Source organism: Thamnophis elegans, chromosome 8 (genome assembly GCF_009769535.1).
Source record: "Thamnophis elegans isolate rThaEle1 chromosome 8, rThaEle1.pri, whole genome shotgun sequence".
Lineage (NCBI taxonomy): Eukaryota > Metazoa > Chordata > Lepidosauria > Squamata > Colubridae > Thamnophis > Thamnophis elegans.
The window spans coordinates 75,861,176-75,882,966 of NC_045548.1; the positions used below are offsets into that span (position 1 = coordinate 75,861,176).

Below are 21,791 nucleotides of genomic sequence, written 5' to 3' on the forward strand. Positions count from 1 at the left end.
GACGGCGAGCGGCTCGGGCCGATTTTTAAGATTGCCAACGGTCGCTCTTCTTTCAGGGAGCGACTTTTTCCCCCTCAGTGAATGCTTTAATAGTAGAAAAGCTCGGAGATGGTTGTTTGCACGACTGTTTCGACCGCACTTTCTCTTCAGAAATGCGAGTTGCACACTCATCGGCCACAAGAGCTGCCCCCCCCCACGGAGCTATCGTAAGGCTGAGGCGGGAAGACGGCTGGCAATTTTTCCTCAAACCGCCTGACAATTGCATTCGTTTTAACCGAAAGGTGCTTTTTTTTCAAGAGGCAACTGGAGTTTCGGGTTTTTTTCTTTGAAGGCGTTCCGCTTCTCATCCATGAAGCTTCTTCAGCTGTGAAGAAGCTCCTTGGATGAGAAGCGAAACGTCTTCAAAGAAAAACACGAAAGTCCAGTTGGTTCTTCGAAAAAGTATGTTTGAAACAACCAGGACCTAAATGACGGAGAATCTCCACAGACATTCGTTCTAATCTTAGTTAGGCTTTTCTTTATCTTGACGGGCCTGGATTAAGACACGAAAGTGGGTTATTAATTGTGGCGCGCCAAGGCAAAGCGGTCTCTCCGCCTCCGCCGCTCTTGGAGCGAACTGCCTTCTGGGACGCGTAGTCTTCCCTCTCGGAGCGCGACGATTGGTTCCCGTGAAAGCCAACCAACGTTCGAGTCCCTCTGCACTCGCGCAATGCGCCTCCGGGACGCGTAGTTCTTTCTATCCCTGCCAGAGCGGATTAGTGGGCAGGCGGAAACTACAAATCCCGAAAGGCCAGGCGGGTTCCTTCCGGCCCTCAAAGTGGGGGAGGAGTATTTCCCTCATCTGAGGTAAAGCAGCAAAGATGGCGTCGCGGTGGAGCGGAGCTTCTGGCGGGGGCGAGAATCGGTTGGTGTCGCTGCCTTTGTCGCGGATCCGGGTGATCATGAAGAGTTCGCCCGAAGTCTCGAGCATCAACCCGGATGCGATTTTCCTCACCGCCAAGGCCACGGTGAGGCCCTGCGGGGAGCCTTAGAGCAGTGTTTCTCAACCTTGGCGACTTGAAGTCCTATGGACTTCAACTCCCAGAAGTCCCCAGCCAGCTATGCTTTTTTAATTTAAAAAAAAAGATTTTATTGGTAAAAAGAAAATACAACATCCATAACTTGTAAAAAACAATACAACTACATTTCGAGATATTCCCATACTATCAAATCATTATAAACATCAAAGGTTAGGTATCTTATTCCTTCCCTCCCTCTTCCCTCATTTCTTCTTTTCCATACCCTTTTCTTCCCTCCCCCCCTTACTTCCTTCTCCCCTGCCTTCCCTCCTTTCTTTTCTCCTTTCCTCCTTTCCTTCCCCCTCCTTTCCCTCCCTCGGTCCCCCCCTCCTTCTCACATACCTTCCCTTCCTCTTTCCCTCCTTTCTTTTCTCTTAATCTCCCTCCTTTCCTTCCTCCTTCCTTCCTTCCTTTCAACTCTCCTTCTCTCTTCCTTTCCCTCCCTCTTTCCCTCTTTACAACCCTCTCCCCTCCCTCCTTCCTCCCCCAGAGACGCTCAAACTTAAGACAGGAAGCAATGGATGGAAACTTATCAAGGGCGGATCCAACCTAAAACTAAGGAGAAATTTCCTGACTGAGGACAATTAACCAGTGGTACGCCTTGCCACCAAAAGTTGCGGGCCATCCATCCCTGGAATTTTTAAAGAAGAGACTGGAGAGTCACTTGTGTGAAATGCAAGGAAATGTCGTTTTAATGTATGCCGATTAGTGTACATTCAAAGGGACAATTAAGTAATTCTAAGTTCTTAATGGTATAGGGAAGGCATTTGATAACCTACTACTAGATAAAGTAGAAAAATGTGGGTTAGACCAGTGTTTCCCAACCTTGGCAACTTGAAGATGTCCGGACTTCAACTCCCAGAATTCCCCAGCCAGCGAATGCTGGCTGGGGAATTCTGGGAGTTGAAGTCCGGACATCTTCAAGTTGCCAAGGTTGGGAAACACTGGGTTATACAGCACTACCACCAGATGGATTCGTAACTGGCTGACCTCAATGGAACTGCATCTACATAGAGGAAAGTATGCAGTGGAGTACCCCAAGGCTCTGTTTTAGGCCAACATCTTCATCATTGATTTGGATGAGGGAATAAATGGGGAACTCATCAAATTTGCAGATGGCACCAAGCTGGCAGGAATAGCCAACACTCCAGAAAACAGGCTTAAGATACAGAAGGATCTTGACAGACTTGAACATTGGGCACTATCTAATAAAATGGAATTCAATGGTTTTCTAGGAAAACAAAATGCACAGGTACGGCGTATGTGGTACCTTGTTCAATAACAGGAATTGTGAGAGGGATCTTGGAGTCCTCATGGACAACCATTTAAATATGAGCCAGCAATGTGTAGCAGCTGCCAAAAAAGCCAACACAGTTCTAGGGTTTCCTGTTTTGAGTAGAGGGTTAGACTAGATGGCCTCCAAGGTACCTTCCAAGTCTTACTCTGTTTAGTTGTTTGCTTGCGTGGACAGCAATCAGAATGAGAAATCTTGCTGTGGCCAACTCTCCACAACCAATTTGCCACAGGACAACTCTCCATGGGACAATTCAATTATTTAAAATAATTTAAAAATTACCTTAATTTTTGCTATTCATATTTCATTCTGTCCCTCCTTTTACATCTTTTCTTTAATAGCAATAGTACTTAGACTTATATATGCTTCACAGTGCTTTACAGCCTTCTCTAAGCAGTTTACAGAGTCAACCTCTTGCCCCCAACAATCTGATTCTATTCCACCATTTCCTCGTATTAGTGTAACTCTTGTTACAAGTGTTGTGGCAAGTTGTCTTGTGATAAGTTGGCCATGGTGAGTTGTAGACCTGATTGCAATTCCCAGAATTCCCCAGTCAGTTAGCATCCATTAACAAACGATAGTGGTGACCTCTGATGCGTTTGAGCAGTAACCATGATCTTTTCCTTTTAGGAGCTGTTTGTTCAGTATTTAGCTACTTACGCTTACAAGCACGGCCAAGACAACGAGCAAAAGGCCCTGACATATACAGACCTGTCACAAACAGTACAGAATTCTGACACCTTCCAGTTCCTTGCAGGTCAGTCTTTGCTAATATCATAACTGATGTGAAATAATCCCTAACATAGGGAAAGGGGAGTGTGGAATTTTTCCATGGCAGTCTTTGAAAACTGTTAAGGCTTTTGGGTTATATTTTTATTTATTAATGGAAATTGAGCAGAAAGAATTCCAATCCTTTAAAAAAAAAAAAAAGAAGCACCTATTTTAGGGGATAAAATATTTTGTTTCCTTATTGTTAAAACTACTGAGAATTGGAAATAGTTAAAAATGCCTCGTAGATCCTGAAAATAAATAAATGGTATGTTAGGATCCATTAGCAATTTCATCTCTCCTATGTCATAATTGTGTGCAATTATTTTTTTAATTTAGCTGTAACAAAAAATAAAAACAAATGAAAAATATATCTTACAAACTCTAGTCTATCCTAGATGGATGTGCTAAAAATTGGGCTGTCTAACTTGTGTCGCTATGACAACATTCTCGAAAAATCAATTTGTAATTTGCTTTTATTTATCAAGTGTATATGCCACCCATCTCACCCAGCAAACTATGAATTATTTTCATAATTCAGTGGAAACTCAGTAGATGGGACAGAGTGCGAATTACTTTTGCAGTGGAAACATTTAATAAATTAATTCAAAGAATATTTTCTTTTCCAGATATTGTGCCAAAGAAAATCTTGGCAAGCAAATACCTGAAAATGCTTGAAAAAGAAAAAGAAGGAAAAGAGATAAGGGAGGAGGAAGAGGAAACGGACGAAAGTGAGGCTGAAGATACATCTTGACAATATAGCTTGTTGATTTATAGCCTTATATGTGTGCACTCTTGAATGTCTTATGATCAATTGAATTCTTACATCCTTGAACCAGTGTCAGCTTTCAGAGTTAGAATTGCCAACTTGTGTACAATTACCTGCAAAGACTTTATGGCAAAGACTTCTAAGTGGGACTGAACATATTTGCAGATCTTCGTTTTTCATCTTCAGCTTATAAACATAATATGGATGATTGTTTATAATATACCAATTGTCCGTGTTAACCAAATGCTGTATTTTCAATACAGAATCATCTTCATTGCTCACATTGGGCAAATCTAAAAGCGGGTAAAATCCTTTTACATGCCAATATTAAAGTTTTCTTTCCTTTCAATGTAAGTTGGTAAAAAGGCTTCAAATTTCTTAAAAGAAAATTGTTTGTATGACTAGTTGTATATAAGCTACACGGTTGGCATTCAAATTATCCATGTTGAAAACAAAATATTTTCAATGTCATCAATTCCTAGGTACAGTACTGTTACACTGATGTAAATAAAGAAAACAGCAATTTTGTATGGATACACATATTGGGAAATTGGGGAAAAAAATAGTGTGGATCCTTGTATGGTTTGAGATGACATTTATATAGTACAATACTGAGTAAAAGAACACAAATTAATTTTTTGCGCTATCAAAAACACTTTTAACATTTCTTTCACCTATCAAACACATCAAACGAGGCTTTGGTCACTTTGTGTATGTATGTGGATTGATAGAGAAAAGACTGAGCATTGCAACAAAATCAGTGCCATTTCTGGGGTAGGCATTCAGCAGTGAAAAGGTAAAATTAACCCCTTTCTTTAGCAAGGAAAAAAAATGATGGAAAACATTATAAATTCAAGTTAAAAGTTGTGCTACCAGTACCTACTTCTTTATGAAAAGGGATTGGATAGATTTGTTTACCCCTACTTGTGTAACCTACAGCAGTTTTTAGAGGGGAAAATTCTTAACCACCACAACACCCCCCAAAAAACCCCATGTAACTTAAAATCAGTGGGTATTTTTTCCACCTAAAATTATGTGGCTCACAGCATACTTCAAGTCGGTTCAGGAACTACAGTCAATAAGGTAGGCAGCCATCAGAAAATGGGACATGCTTTGACTACGCTTCCACATGATAAAATGGGTTTCATGGTTGAACTGACATAATACGTAAACGTTCAATAAAACGTGGATTAAGCATACCCCGAGTGGTGTGAACAGAGTTATTCTGAATTAAGTTCTTGAGATCATAAACTATTGTAAACAAAACATTGCCAAAGAGAAATTTCCATGGCAACATCTTATCAATTGGATCATACGGGTAGTCCTCGATTTACGACCACAATTGGGACCAGAATTTCTGTTGCTAAGCATGGTGGCTGCTACATGAATTGCGCCCAATGTTATGATCACTAAAGTTGTTCAATGAATCGTGGTTATTAAGCAAATCCGGCTTGCCTCATTTGCCAGAAGCCAACTGTGAAGGTCAAAAATTGTGATCTCGTGATTCCAGAATGCTTCAATTGTAAATACATGTGGTTTGCCAAGCACCCAAATATTGATGCTGCTGTGGTTGTGTGATGACTAGTTGTAAGTCACTTCTTTCAGTGCCACTATATTTTGAACGGCCGTAAGTCAAGGACTGCCTGTAGGGTAAAGTTATTGAATACAGTTATGAGACACGCAAGAAATTTGCTTTCCAATGATGGGCAATTGAACTGAGGCAACATTACCATGGTTTCATCAGATTGTAGATGGGAAGTGGGGGAAGAGTGTGCAAACCCTGAGCTCTTTGAATTATTAGTGTTAGAGGCACAGAAAATAATACTTTTGAATGTGTAAGTATGAGTAATTTATTGACATACTATGAGGCAGAAACAAAATTGACACCATACAAAATAACTTTATAAAATATCATTCACATGTTTCATCAAGATTTACAGCATTTTGAGCTTGTTACATGTCTTATGGTATGGAGGTAAAAAAAAGAACACTATGCTAAATCTTTAGTAGCACTTTATAGTATATACACACACACACACACATACACAAGGGGAAAAAACCAAAGTATAAGGTTAGTTTGTCATCTTATTGCAGAAGTAGTGCAAAGTATTTTTACTAGCAAGCTGTAAAACAAACATGGAAAAAGGAATCACCCAAGCTTAAAAACAGGACAATAGATGTGGCATTTCACAGTCTGTTTTTTTTTTTTTAAGCTTCCTTTTCAGTTTTCTCCCACTCGCCTTCCCGAAATTCTTTCCTCCATGTGACAAACCCATTTGGGGAATGCAAAAGTCCACGTTAAGACAATTGGATCCACAGTATATCTTGAGCAACCAAACAAAGCGTTACTCAATATTGGCTTGCATACGAATTCCAAATATGGCGCAGCTTTTGGTTTTGAGTGTGGCTCAGCTTCCCAGCTAGGCTGATTCCCAGCTGGTTGGTTAGATCAATTCTTGGTCAAGAAATCGTTCTTCGAAATCAAACTTTGCTTTTCACCAATGGGTAAACAACCCACTGTCCTCCTTAATTTCAATCATGGCAAAAACCACAGTCGTGCAAGTATATATCAGAAGAGACCATATATTGCCTGTTTTACCGTCTTGGGATCCTTTTTCTGGCATTTTATTGTGTTAAAAAAAAGTTGTTACAACAGTCTAGAATGCAAGACAGACTTGATATCAACGTTGGACTAACACCAAGAAAGGATCAGAGTATCTAGCAAAGAGAGACCGATTCTAAAGTCTTCAGCCGAGCCAACAATAAAAAAAAATATTGACAAGCTAGGTAGCCAACAACAAGAACAACTAACAAAAGGACACCCCACCCCCATCCCGCCCAAAAGCTCTATGAAATAAAAAGGAACAAAATGCAGCATTTTCAGGCTCGTGTTTCAATCTTGAGGTACCTGTAAGTCTTCTTACCTTCTGCCCAAAGGACTATGGTATATTAAAAAACATTTTAAAATTCTTTACCGTAAGCCAATTTACAGGACTTTACTGAAAAAGTGCAATGAGACTGATCGTGTATCTGCAGCATATGAAATAGGATGGTTAGTCTTTTATAAAATATAGCTTTTCTAATAGACCCGTTGGGGGCAGTTCTATAGCACATTATTTATTTTTTTCTCGTTGTTTGAGTCTTTCTGCAGCAAACCAAATAAACTCCTTGGGATGTAGCAGTTTTGTTTGTTTTCACCACAATGAAAATTAACCCTCTTAAAAGGAGAAGATTTCCGTGCTGTATTGGTTTCTGTTTATAAAGTCAAATTTCCATTTCAAAAAAATAAGTCTATTACAACTCAATCTCCCGCCAAAGTAACAATAAAGAGAACTTTTATATTATATAAAAGGGCATTCAGTCGTTCAGGGTGTTACTTGGATGTTTTATTCCCTTTCCTGACATAAATTCATACTCTACTTATTATATACAGGCCTGTGTAGAGTATATATATGAGTAGTCACATATATAACATACACGCACACATGTTTTCACGCACACAGCTTACCAAAATTAGCCAGTCTCAATAAACTAAGGTGGTTCAGCCATCCCTTCGGGTAAGGGACCAAGCAAGAAAAAAAAACGTTTTCTAAAGCTTTCTACAGCATCCAAGCCAGGGTTGGGGGTCAAAGGAGCGCTAAATAAGCAGGCATACGGAAGGGACTGTTAACCATAGTTTAAACCTCGCCAAGAATATCTGGTCAAAATCGGTTTTCTTTTGAAATTTCAAGAAACACGTTACCAGCATTCTACGACGTTACACATTTTTATAGTTCTAATACGCCAAAACAAAAAAATAAAAAAAACCCATGCTTTCTTTGTTCAGAAATCTGACAGTTTGCGGTTTTACTCTGACGAAGGATTTCCTTCTCAGATAGGAGTCTTGGCTTGATTTTGCTTCGCATTGGGACTCACAACGTAAAAGGCACAAAAGACAAAAAATTAATCCGTAGGTTGCTTTTCTAAGAAAGGTCCAAATTGTCCTTTTGTCTTCCAACGACAAGTCATCGCGTATTGTTTGGTCGCTTCAGACAATCGCCATGATAATTTTGAATAAATTAGCACCCAACTGCTTAATCTGAGGTAGATTCAAACCGGAAAGGGAGCTGGGTCCTCTCACCACCTGATTTGCCGTCAAATTAATCGTGAAAGTCAGCTGTGAGATGTGGAAAAGCGCTATTACACAGGTTTCGACAAATTTGTGTGTGTTCAGAAAGAAGCAGGCTTCTCTTTCACATCATCTTGCAGTCGGGGAAACTGAATCACTTGTATATGAATCCCTAAGCTAGCCCTTTAAACAACAATTTAATCAAATTACTTCGTATCTCCCCTCCCCGCCCCCCGGCATATCACAACTTTGCATTTGGAACAACTGTGCAGCCATAACCTGGAGTCAAACCCAAGATAATAATCGTAAAAATTTAGGAATGAGGAGCTGACACCGCATCCTCGGAAAACAGATTGGGTTTAAGCCTAGAAATGTTTAATTAAAAAGGAAAAAAAGGAAGGGGGAAAAATCTTGTGCCTTCGCAGGAAAATAGTATTTTCTTTTTAAATACAGGTTTTTGCATATTCTGATTCTGGACTAATTTAATATATTTGTTAAGGCATAAGATAAAAGACACATTACCCCACATAGCATCTAGCAAGCACATCATTAACATTGCTTAACATATATACATCGTTAATACAAATTCTCCCACATGGAGCTTTTTTTTAAAAAAAAAAATGTACAGAATGAAAGGTATAATCTACATCATTGACAAAGGACGGGGAGGAGGGGAAAAAAGCAATTTCTCAAGTGCTAATTTTACAGTTCTGCAGAGTCTGTTGAACTCTGAAAAGGTATAAACTTGTTAAGGCTGCAGTCCAATGTCTCTATTCCTAGGGGTAAGCCCCCCCACTCCCCACCCCACCCACCCCAAACGAGACTTACTGTTGACGAGACAATGTAGGATTGTGCTCTAAATATGCTTAAGTACCATTTGAAATAAGGCCAGCCACCACCTTTCTCTCTTTTGGCGGGGTAGGAGGGTGGAAGGGGTGTGATTCAATTCCTGTGAATGGGTGAATTTAAGTTCTCGGAGGTACTTTATCCTCCTCTCAACAAATTGCGATTCAAATAAGAGTGAAACCTGGATCCCAAGGAAATCAAGAGGACAAGCTGTCAACAACACGTCCCACAGTTTCAGTGGGGGCTAAATCTGGATCCCACTCTATTAAAAAAAAAAAAAAAGACCTTGAAACAGTTTATTATGATCAGCTTAAAATACTCCCAGGAGATATCCGCGAAAAGTTATGCATACCAAAAGCTTTAAAAATCAAATTTCATCACACATCCTTCCTCAGTTGTTCTACCGAATCCTTCTCTTATGTTTTACTACTATGGATTATTAGGTATTAAAGGAAATCATCGTGTTTATCTATCTATAAGGTTTAGGAAGTCTCAGAGTTTCAAGACTATCTCACAAACAATAAAATCTATGCCTATCCACGTAGAAGACACATTCAGCAAGAAAGGTGCACCGCATTTTAGTTCCTGTCCAGATGTTCTGATACATACCTAACATTTACACCTTGAATACACAAATATCTATCTACAAGGGGTGAATTCGCCCTGGGGGAGAAACAGAAAACACAAAAGGCTTTTTACAAGACACAAAATGAAGGGTGGTGAAACGGTGGAGTGAACACATCTGGAAACATACAGAATTTCTCTCATCAGACATTTCTACCAACGGGAAAACGACGGCTAAGGAATTTGTGGTCCATTTTCTTTCATCCTTTCAGTTTAAAAGGTGTGCACATCACAGCCAGCTTATTATGATCAGAGGTAGGTCTTGTTTGTTTGATTACAAAGGAGAGGCAACAACAAAAGGGAGCAACTTCTTTCTCTTCAAGGCGCTATTAAGTTCTGGATGTAGTCTTTGGAGTATTGACCCAATATTCTGCTCTGAGAACATCTGCCTCTATCCAAAGCTTTCCCATTAAAGGGGCAGCGGTTGAGACTAAGAAAGCACTTCTCCCACCAAGCTCTGTCTCGCTCAGTTTTATTCTGCTCAAAGGTCTTTTATAGCCTCAGGAAATTGAAGACATCGCCCTTCTCCCCACCATCAAAATCCCCTGAATCCTATGTAGACATCACAAGGACTTTAAAAATAATAAAAATGCTACCGGGGGGGGGGGGAGTTAAAGGGACAGAGAGCATCTTAGGAGGCAGAAGGGAGGAGGAGGAGTTCCAGTTCCCCGTCTCATAAATGGGTGGGAAACTCACTAGAGGACAATATTTGTAGCTCAGGGTTGAATTGTGGGATCCTTGGTGCTCTCTGAGCTTGGTTTTCTTGCAGTCGTTCCACTACAGAGGTGGGTTTTGCCGCGCACCAAAATGCTCGCTTCGCTCATGCGCCTTCCGTGCATGCGCTTTGCTCACACACATGGCTTGCACGCACGCATGTGGCTTAGAAAACGTGGCTAAATAGGATGGCATAGCGCTGGGACGGGTGAGCAGACCCACACGTAGGACACCACTACCGGTTTGTCTGAACTAGTCCGAACAGGCTGAATACCACCACAGTTCCATTACCCAAACTAGGTAACATCATCAGTGCTAGTAAGGAGTGAGGTTCCTAAACCAAGCCAAAAAACTCCCTCCCCCAAAAAACTGCTAGGGAATTTCTAAAAGCCTGGCATTCTGACAAATTAGCTATCAATAGCCACAAGGGCATAAACAAAATCTACATATTATGCAAAAAAAAAGGTAATTAACAAACCAAAAAGGGAACAAAAATACCAAAACCACCCAGATGAGCATAGATTAACTCCAAGACTAACACCAGACCATCAAGGAACTGCCAAAGAAGCCTATAGCAAACAGCCCAACCAAAGAACCTCCAAGACTATTCTCACTAATACTGACAGGGCAAGCCACTAAGATACAGACTGAGAGCAAACCCCACTCCTTACTAGCACTGATGATATTACCTGGATTGGGTAATGAAAGGTCTTCAAGGAAACACGCAAGTTCACAGAGCACCAAGACAACCCTGAGTCTGGCAGCTATTTTGTGAGAAGATTCATGTCGTGTTCTCAAAATTACTTTCCTCAAAAGATGGGGACTCCCTCAACCTTACTTAGCTGCACCGCTCTCCTCTGAAGCCTAACCTGATGTCCTCCCTTCCAACAACTCCTGTAAGAATCCATAAATGGAGAGATTCTGTCTTCTGTCTCAGAAATTGCCTTCAAGCTCTTCCTTGGGTGGGTTGAATGGATTCTGCGCAGGGGCACATCCCTATTTTTAAAAGGACTGTTTCTGATAGGCTGGTTCTCTTTGATGGCTTGGTGGTTCTTCCCGCTATTCTTCAGGTGGCTCCAGCCTTGAATAGCGTGAGGATCCTCATCATGAAATGCCATCAAAATGAGATCATGTATTATTATTAGAAATATATGTTGGTTGCATGTAATAACTATGATTAATTCTACTAGTTTTATTTGTATTAGAATGTATGACACCCGGGTGCCACACTCAGTTCATGCACTGATATATATATATAAAACAAAATAAAAAAGTTGAAACCCCCCCCCCGCCCCCAAAAATGAAAAATTCAAGCATCCCAGTTCTTCCTTCCCCAACAGCAAACACTGCAATGCCGGCTTCCTTAGGACCATCAGAAACTAGTCTGGGGAGGAGATTGTAAAAGCCCCCTCTTGAGTTACGTTCTCAGGAACAGAAAGGGATCGATGGGACGGGACATTCCACCTTGTGTTCTAAGGTACAAATGTTGGCAACATTAAGTCAACAGTAAGTTACTTCGTTGGCTATTTACAGCACACAGCCAGCAGGAGTCATTATGCCAGTTTCAGTATACGGATAAAAGCCAAGGTTAGTGAAGAAGAGAAGAGAAGGAAGGAAAAGGGAAGGGACAAAAAGAGAAGAAGTGGGAAGGGGAAGAAGAAGGGGAAGGAGAGGAGAGGGGCTGAGGTTCAGAGCACATGTTCAAACCTGTGAAATTATCTAGTTCATTCTGTGGCATCCCCAGGTCTCTCCTTTTCCCTGGAAATCACTGCCAGGCACTAAAAAGACATTCTGAGCCAAGGTGGATCAACTATTTGACTTAATAGAAGAGAACATCTTATATTACAAAATGGAATTCTGCCTGACAGACCTCTATTCTTTGAAATGCAACGGCCTCTGTGCGTCACGACAACCCACCGTTGAAATTCAAGAGAATGTCAGATGGAGCTGTGGCATCGCAGAAGATAAAGTTGAAAGACCAAGAAAAAAAAATTCAATCCAAGTATTGGAGAAGACCTCAGGTGGCTTCCTAGAGAACAACTGCTGTTCTTTCTCCTCTACCTGCTTGGCAAGAGGTGGTGGACGTCATGAACAAGTCATTTGCAGACCATGAAAAGACAGGACTACTTCAGTATAGAAATTTCACCAGTGTTCTAGATCAGGGGTCAGCAACCTGTGGCTCTTTCATCCCTCTGCTGCAGCTCCCTGTCGCCGGTCAGCTCCACAATTGATAGGGCTTTTGGTAAGGACAGGTAGAGGAAAAAGGACGCCGCACTAGGAAGAGACTCTATGGGGAACCGGACTTCTAGTCAGCTCCAGAATTGAATGGGGGGCCTCCAGTTAGGACCTTTGTGGTTCTTTTAAGTGTTTAAAATTGCTGACCCGTTTTAACCACTCTGTTAATAACGTCCTAATTCCAGAACTCGGGTTCATTTGTATTAACTATAAGCTATTTACAGATAACAGTTCCAACAGGGGCTGTTTTGATGACGACAGCCATGCTTCCTATCCCATTTTCCAATATCGGTTTTCTACAGTTTGAGGTAAAAGCACCTTTCGTTTTAAAATCTGAGGTGTTAACAAAACAGAACATACTAACATGATAGACATCCAAGAAACATTTTCTGCATCTGTGACTGTTTATATAATTACTTGAGTTAAGTACAAACAAAAAAAAAAAAACAGCACTGTCAAAGATAACGTTTTAAGAAAAATTACTTAAATAATATCTTTAAACATTTAACACATAATTTAGACTTGGAATAAAATCAAAGCACCTTATTTATTCAGCCACTGATTCTGCATTTGATGATTTCACAGGGGAAAATAGAAAATAAAATAAAATAAGCTGAGCTGCACATTACAATGGATTTTCCTTAGAAGGAAAATACAGGAATGGCCTGAAACATTCTTTCATGTATCCTAACATAACTTCCTGGATCTTGGGGCACAGCACCCCAAAGGAACAAAACTTAACTTTTCACTGTACATTAACACCAGTTGCCAAGGCTCAATATTGTCCAGTAAGGGGAGGGGGAGGAGGGAACAGGATCAAACTCACTTTTTTACAAGTTGCCTCGTATTTTGCAAAGAATATGGCACCTCAGATGTAAACTGGTTCAGGCAGTTCAGGACTTTTGGTGAAATTTGGCTATTTTCAAGTAATGTGATGTTTGCATTTTAGAAAGGAAAAAAATAACAAGATGGATCTCGTTGAGAGAAAAGAGGAGGTAGTGTTGAATCTGCTTGCTACATGAGGAATGGTCTAGAGTACTGCAGCCTGATTGCGTCCCTCTTTCCTACGGTGAACTTTCAGGAAGAAAAGCAAAGAGAAAGAATGCGGAAATTTCGGTGGGATGCAATGATGCCACTCTGAAGAAGCAGAGCAAGGACAGCACAACTGGCACCTCAAGAAACAGCCGGCAGGGTTTCACCAATGGGCACCTAAAGAAACAGACGGGACCACCTCGCCCTGGTGCCAGGACAAAACCGATTTCAATAGTCTTACTTGGAATGAGTTATTGTTAAGACATGGCTTACTCCTTGCAGGTCACCGGATGAAGGAGCGTCGAAGTCACTCCCAAGTGACAGCTGTCCATAGGGGTGCCCACTTGATCATCATGACGATGCCAAAGAGCACGGAAGCAAGAATAAAGCCAAAAAGAGAACCAAGGTTGTTCGGTTTTGAGCCTGCAGTTCTTGTGAAATCATCTGAGATGGAGCACGGTTCCCTGCCAGCTGGATTTTGGGTAACTTTTGAGACACCGAGACCAGGGGTCTCCAACCTTGGCAACTTTAAGACTTGTGGACTTCAACTCTCAGAGTTGGCTGAGGAACTCTGAGAGTTGAAGTCCACAGGTCTTAAAGTTGCCAAGGTTGGAGACCTCTGACCTAGACGACAATCAAGAAGGCGGTTTAACTTTGCACAGAGGACAGAGGTACAGTGGCGGATTCCTCCCGGTTCGGACTGGTTCGGCTGAACTGGTAGTGGTTTGGCGGCCTGGGTCCCTAGAACCGGCAGCAACCCAGGCCTGCCATGCCCCCGAATTATTGCTCTGCGCATGCGCACGCAGCACACATCAAGCACACGCACAGGGCGCATCCACGAACAAACCGACAGCAGAGACTGCCAGAACTCACCCCTGCAGAGGTGGTATTCTACAGGTTCGGACCGGTTCTGGCAAACCGGTAGCGGTGACCTGCGGGTGAGCTCGCCAAGCCACCCAAGACAGTCTATTAAGCCTCATTTTGGACGCTGCGCATGAGCACAGCACATGCACGGAAGGCCAGGCGCACACGTGGAAGGCGCGCGCACATTTGCGAACTGGTAGGGAGAGTAAGTGAAAGCCATCCCTGATCTGGGAGCTCGGTGTATCCAATTCTGTTTGGGGAGCCAAGATGGGGAAGAGATGTATGTTTGACAACCAAAGTGCATTTTGGGAGACAAGAAGGGACAGATACAAGGAGACAAAAATTCACCAAGCAAAATAAAGCCAGTGACGCTCAAATGGAAAAACTGCAAAGGCCGTTACGTACATTCAGACCTTCTCTTAACACTGTAAAACATGCCATTTGATAGACAGACATGACAACGAAGGCAGACATTGATCTTCTTGGGAGCTCGAACACTATACAGTATATGCCAACAACTACAGCAGATGCAAACAGAAAGTTGTCTACAGTTATTTAAAAAAAAAAAAAAACAGTGCAATTATATCCCACTTGAGTCTTTATTTTCCTAAGCCATGAAGGCTCGGATGCTTTTTAAAAAGAGTTTTCAACTAACAGCAAGGCAAAGGAAGAGCTAGAGAAGGATCAGTCTTGGCTGCAAAGAACTTTGCAAAGCTGTCATTTAAGCAAGGGGGAAGGGAGGGCATTCGGAAAACACACTCAAATTAAAACAAATAAAATAAAATGTCACCCAACCCTATAACTTCTCATGGCTACCAACAACCTATTTACACTTGTTTCTTTAGTTATGGCTTGTAACGCCGCTGGGTTTATTGTCTAAAATATGAACGTTAGAGGCAGTTGTTTCTAAAATCACACAGACAAATTCCAATCTCGCTTCTTCCTGGGAACTTTCCGGGGGAAAAAACATGAATATAAAGCGAGAGGAAGGTTCAATGTGTTTCCTTCAAATAAAAAAAAGGATGTTAATTTTTTGCATACAGAGATTCTCAGATTCCGCCTCTCAAGTATCTTAGCTTATAACACAAAACCTACCACAGGCTGAAGGTCTGACTAGACCTTCCAAAACAAAGGAATTAAGTTAAGGCAACTTGCCCTGTTGCTTCTATTTTGTCAGAAGTCCTAATTCCATCTTCACGGGGTGGGAATTTTCTCTCTCAGGAGACAAGGTTGGGTTGTCTTGTCTACTTCCAATTACATTTGCCTTCCTTGCTCCAGGTCCTGGAAAAACGCTATCGAATTGGTCAACCAACCCTTGTTCTGAGCTTCCAAAGTCCCTCTAGCTATGTTTTAGAGCTGTGTTTTAGCGATGGGGAACATGGTTCTATTTCCATTCAGGCGCCAATCATAAGCCTAGAAAGATGAGTTACAACAGAGGTATCTGTTGTGGCCCACCGAGCTGGCAGCAGAGTCGGACAGTGAGGAGGTTGGGGAGGAACATGGGCCAGTCCTGGAGTCTGGGGAAGGCTCTGATGAGGGCTCTGTGTCGGAGGCAGAGAGGGGGCCAGAGCCGTCTGACAGTTATCAGCTGCTTTCGGAGTCAGACATCAGTGAGGGAGAGGAACAGCTGGAGCCTGTTCCCAGTGTGCCCATGTGCAGAGTTGCCAGTCAAAGCTAAGGAACAGGGGTTGACTTGGGAGTAAGGCCACAGGTGGATGGTAAATGGCCCCTCCCAGAGGAAATAAAAGAGGAGCGAAAGGGGAGTGGAGTTTGCAGGAGACAATTAGTTCATTCCTGCATTCTTGCCAAGTATTGCGGCATCTGAAAGATATCGGCCTGGCCACTCTCCAAGCCTGATAAAGGTTGATAATTGTGAACTATCTTGAAAGACTGTGGGAGAGGAAAGACTTTGCTGGAGGAGAATTCACTGTACATTAAATAAAAGAGGTTTATCAGGAAAAGGATTCACTTCGTGCTGCTGGAGAAACCTCTGTCAGAACAGTATCTATCTTCCACACTTTGACCACTCAGCATCTCTAACCCCTACCTGGACCTCATTGCTATATTTGTTCACTGGATTTCAGGCATGAGGGCAGGCTCAACCGGTTACAGAAAAAGGATCCAATTTAAGCATTTGAAAACGCAACAGTGGGAGAAAAATGGGACAGCATCCTTCAAAATCCATCCGCACCTCAAGTCGGCTTCTTGTCGTGTGTGAAGCACCACAAAATACAGGTGGCAAATGTTGACATTTGCCTCGTTTAGCTACAGAGTTTGGAAGGGAAAGTATGGCGTACCCCAACCAAGTCAGCACCAAAACAGAAATAAAAGCCGCTATATATGATTTATACCTTCGCCCACATCTAAAGAACCTGACCAGCAAGTCCACCACAAAAACTATCTCATCCATCCAGCTCTGAGCAAAAGAGGATGGCCTCCCCCTGACTCTTCTCCACACCCCAGATGCCAGACAATTTCAATGCTTTCTGCCTGACGAGCGGGCGTTTAAAAAAGGCACAAGAGACCAACAAGGGTACATTTTGCTTTTCAAATAAAATGGCTCCACTTTACGCCTCATTTTTCGTTCCAGCAGAACAAGCTTCCCTCCTCCTCCTTTTTTTTTTTTTTTTGGCATCTCAAATCTATGAAAGCATTTAATATTAGGGCAAGTAGAAAATTCACAAGTGACAGTTGGGCGGGCTTGAAACCCAGGTGAACAGCGCAATCTCTTTGCCCCCAGGCAAAAGTCACAGTTCCTGGGTTGGGCGTAGGTGGCTTTCTAAGTGGCGCACAGTCCCAAAAATCTCACGGCAGAGACGCATCCTTAAAGCAGACGGTCACAAACTACCAGACCCATCATTCAGTCTGAGCTGTTTGGCGACAAATGAACACGCCATTAATTGGTTAAAAAAAAATGCATCAAAGGTATTTTTCAAAACATTCTTCCTCTACAAGACGGGTTTGTAAAACAAAGCCGAATCGGTACTAGAGCTGGTTTTCTTCTAAAACGATTCCTGTGATAAAGACTTGAAAGCACTTCCATTCCTTATAGTCCCACTCCTATCCCACCCACCCACCAACCCCATTTCCCAAAGCTATTGGCCTTGGTTCTCATGGAAAGTATCTGGGATCTCTGCAAAAAATGAAATCGTTCACCTGAGATAGCAGTGTGGGGGTTCCAAGAAACACTGCAAGAAAGAACTACTGAGAAAGTCGAATCCTTTTTGTTTCCATTTGGAGTTTTGGTTTCTGCATATATTATAATTATTATTATTATTTTAAAAAACAAAACCCAGTTCCTGTGCATATTCAGAGCGCCCTGTGTTTTCAAAGTGCATTGTCAGTTTTTCAACAACAAAAAATAATAATAGTAACACCCCGTCCTCCATTCCCCGCTTGCCATATGGAACAATTAAAAGCCTTTTTTAAAAAAAAAAGTATTATGGTTATGGAAAGTTTAAAAAGAGAAAGAGATATGCATTTCTCCTCTCTATCGGAGCAAAAACTAATCCGACGCTTTCAAAAACTCATCCTATTCCTTCTGGCCCTGAATGATGCATATATAAACAACAGCTGTGGATAGAACTATCTGCACACTGAAGAATCTATATCAGAACTTGGCGGTAAAGCCACCAAGACAAGAAAAGCACTGTCCAGAAGCACCTAAATGCAATTATTATTTTAGCCTGTTGCTAGCTAGCAGCCACTACAGGACAACTGTCAGATTAGGTGGCTGTAGTTAGAAAGACACCCCCCCCCCCAAAAAAAAGGATTCCATTTTAGCCCATCTAGCTGATGTATTTTGAAGATTATGGGGAAACAAAAAATAGTAAAAAGTATAAACATAACTATTAATTTAAGTGCTGCCTGGAAAAGAAAGCGATGGAAAACAGAACTTTAGTAGCAGGAATGAAATCCTAGTTTATGTATACTGCCTTCTTCCTATGTAGGAGGGACTCTCTGTAGCTCATAACCCAATAATCTGCTGTAGCTGTTTGAATTAAAAAGGGAGAGAAGTTTTACAGTAAACATTTTGGTTCAAACGCTCCTAATTCTTACTTCCCGTAATTACCCATGAACTATATTTGTTATTATCCTTTAATAGATGCTCTTTCCCAGTTTTATAGGCAGTTTCCCCAAAAAAGAAAACAGCGTTGGAAATCAATGAGATAACGTCAAATATATCTGATAGTAGGGAATCTACTATCATTGTGGAAGTGTGCACGTAACGAAAAATGCACAACAAAAAGGAGAAATGTGTATGAAAACACTTACAGTTTTGAGTGATGTTTTGTTTAAATTTGAAAACGGGGTACGATGGACTTGAAAATGGTTTCTCTCCCTTTCTCATCTCCTAATTTGACATTTGTTTTATACTTCAATCCTGAATTCCGCACAGCAGGTTTTATGGTGTCTGAAAAAGCTGCAGAGAAAAATGCCCCTCCCAAGAAAAAGAGGAGGAAAAGGAGGAGAAGGAGGAAAGGTGAAAGAGATTTTTGGTTTGTTTGTTGTTTCCTTTTTTTCCCCCCTCGGAGTCGACATTTTAACTTTGAAAATAAAATTGAAAAAATCATCAAAAAAAAGGAGATGCTACAATCTTGCTTAGCAGAAAAGAGTGACCCCTCCCCCCCAAAAAAATAGTGCCTTAAATGTCTTTTTCTTCTCTTAAACCTATTAAACAGCTGGAAGTTGCAGCTTACAAACTTTTTAAGACATCCTGCAAGCCACCCAAAAACCTCTGCCTGAAAACCTGTTTTTCAGGTGCCTCTGTTGGCAATGGGAGGGGCCCAGCTGTCCAGACTGGCATAAAATGTGCACTAGGGCCTTAAAAAGTATTTCCGTGGCTTTTATCTCGCTCAGCCCACATCCATCGTTTCCGAGCAAAGCCTAAGATCCCAACCTTAGCTTAATCGTAGTTTCAACGTTCCACTCAGTGGAGGTAGGGCCCTCTTTATCTTTCTAAGTGACAGAATGGGTTTCTTTGAGTGGGTTTCCTCACTTGGAAACCTGACAGGCTGCACTGCTCGTCAGAAGGAAATGAAAACTGAATCTTGGAAAGGTTTCAAGGGGGGGGAAACTATTTTTTTTTTTAAAAAAAAATCATGCCTGGGAAAATTATTTTTTTTTTTTAAAGTCCCATCAGATTGGAAGAGAGGGGGGGGGGAAAGCTTCCTAACCCCCAGTGTTTTAGTAGTGTTCCTATTGTCATGGTCATCAGTGCAATGGTAGCTTTGAATATTTGGTCTGATCAATCTTGTGCAGTTAAGAGAAACTTGTACTTCTAGCACAGGCCTCTGGAGAAGTTGTCTTCTTCAGAGCGAACAGCCAAACACAGATCTCCTCCCTTCCATTTCTGTGACTCAGGTGATCCAACAGAAAAACAACAACAATAATTTATGTGCTTGAAAGAACCACAAAACTTCCTTTTGATGTCTAAACTACAGCCTGAATTCCCCTAAATCCTTCCAAGATACAAGGGGTGGGAAATGATATAAACACCAAGTATATCTTTCCTCTTCCACACAAGGTAGTTGCATAATCCTGTTGGGGTTTTTTTTAAAAACACATCAGCTCCAGTTCCCCTTTGTTCACTTCAAGGAGATATAATAAACAAACCTCGTTAAAATGAACAAGGGAACCGGCAAAAAAGTTACGGCGAATTCGAACCCAAATCCCTCTCGTCCACATAAAAGCTCTCCACTTTAAAACTCCAAAGCATTCTTCAGTTTGTGATATGTTAAAAAGAACTATGTCGAGCACTCTTTAGTAAATAAATATAAATAGCATCTATACTATCATGTTAATACTGTGAAACACATATAAATTTTACATTAATTCAAACATAACAGTGAAAGAGATTGTACTGTATCACCACAGACCCGTATTCTTTAGAAAAGCTTTGGAAAATTAAGTGTCACAGTCCTAGAGGACAAACTCCATGATTAGTAATCAAAATGGATTATTATTATTTTTTTAAGAAAAAATAAACTTTTTTTTTAAAAAAAGTGGCACACTTCATTAATCTTTCAGTGGACCTAATAAAAAGTATAGATAAAACTTCTTCTTTTTTTTTTGTAACTGAAATAATTCCGTAACACATCCTACAAAAAATTTTAAACAGCACAATGAAAGACATTCAAGAATTAACGTCAAAAATACATATATATTTTTTGCCCATAGACCTTCACAGACTTATCAATAAGACAGCAAAGGTTTCGCTCACTCTTTCTGCATCTCGGTACAAAATCACTTTACAAATGCATCCAGAATGATCAAAGACTTCACTGGCATCCTAACGAGTGCTTTTTGTTTTTGTGTTGTTTTTTTTTAAGGAATAAAAGCAAATTCATCTCCCTCCCAGGCCCGTTCAATCGGATCTTAATTGGGTATTTCTTCAGATTATTACAAATAAGAGCATCTGAAAAAGCCGTTAACTAAAATGAGAAGTGTTGTTTTTAGCCCTGAGATCACAGCTCTAGTTAATTAAAAAACGTGGGTTTTCAATTTTGCTTGTTTGTTTCATTTCTCCCGACAAGCAGCTTTTTTTTTTTTTGATTTTGGCATATCCACATGTCTTAAAAGCTGTGCAATATATATATATATTTTGTACACTCAAGTCTGAAATTCTGGATGAAAAGCTTTCTTGCAAATAGAATCACAATCATCATCATCATCATCATCATCCCCCTCCTCCCTCCCCCACCCCCGAATATTTAAAAATAAAGATGCATCACTCCTTTGCTGGCTGTCGCGGTAGCTCGGGCAACTGTTGGTCTAAGTGCAGCTGGTCTCTTGTGAATCCAACTCAGAAGAACTGAGTTCCTCAACACGGCCAGATGTCAAGCAAAGTACATGGTGCGCAAAGTATCTTGGTGGACCTGGACAGCTTTCGCGAGAGCTTGGTGATCGCGGCCGTTGCTCTGCCCGGAAGTGTGGCTCCCTTCGGCGCTGGTGGGCAAGGGGCAGGGGGAGAAAAAACAACAACAACAACGCAGGTTTAAACCCAAGACTGAAATGTCTGTGGAAATTCTGGATCATCCAGATCACGGTTGTCCCAAAGGTGCTTTTTCAAGAGGCAACTGGACTTTCTGGTTTTTCTTCAAAGATGTTTCACTTCTCATCCAAGAAGCTTCTTCAGCTCTGACTGGATGATGGAAAATGGAAGGATTTATATTGGCCATTTGCAAATCTTTTTGAGCGCTATTGAGACCGCTTGGAGATTTGTCTGTGTCCTCAGGGTCACCTGAATAGTGCAAATGAGTGTGAAACAGTTCCAAGAAGGCCCCACGCTCATTTGCACAACTCAGGTGACAGTTGACAACACAGATAAAGCTCCAGATGGCCTCAACGACTCTAAAAAAGGATGCAAATGACCAGCTGTCTGCAAGGAGTATAAATCCTTCCATTCTCCAACATCCAGTCAGAGCTGAAGAAACTTCTTGGAAGAGAAGCAAAACATCTTCAAAGAAAAACCAGAAA

General features: G+C 41.3%; 2 protein-coding genes across 3 annotated transcripts in view; one reads left to right on the forward strand and one right to left on the reverse strand.

Annotated features, from left to right (window-relative positions):
• The first annotated feature begins 829 nt into the window (after window positions 1–829).
• CHRAC1 (chromatin accessibility complex subunit 1) lies at window positions 830–4,421 on the forward strand. Its single transcript, XM_032222876.1, has 3 exons — window positions 830–1,007; window positions 2,983–3,109; window positions 3,750–4,421. Exons 1-3 carry the CDS (start codon window positions 861–863, stop codon window positions 3,872–3,874), a joined length of 399 nt encoding a protein of 132 aa, XP_032078767.1. The 5' UTR covers window positions 830–860; the 3' UTR covers window positions 3,875–4,421.
• A 12,505-nt stretch (window positions 4,422–16,926) lies between these two features.
• Window positions 16,927–21,791, reverse strand: part of AGO2 (argonaute RISC catalytic component 2) — a 55,213-nt gene continuing 50,348 nt past the window's right edge. For both annotated transcript variants that reach the window (XM_032223164.1, XM_032223163.1), the window contains exon 19: window positions 16,927–21,260. In XM_032223164.1, the coding sequence (XP_032079055.1) occupies window positions 21,152–21,260 (109 nt within the window). In that variant the 3' untranslated portion in view covers window positions 16,927–21,151. The remainder of the gene's footprint in view (window positions 21,261–21,791) is intronic.

Bases quoted from the DNA above. Each gene is read 5' to 3' on its own strand.
- CHRAC1 (XM_032222876.1), top strand. From the start codon at position 861: ATGGCGTCGCGGTGGAGCGGAGCTTCTGGCGGGGGCGAGAATCGGTTG. The intron at 1,008-2,982 runs GTGAGGCCCTGC...TTTTCCTTTTAG, and splicing joins TCCTCACCGCCAAGGCCACG to GAGCTGTTTGTTCAGTATTT. The intron at 3,110-3,749 runs GTCAGTCTTTGC...TTTCTTTTCCAG, and splicing joins CACCTTCCAGTTCCTTGCAG to ATATTGTGCCAAAGAAAATC.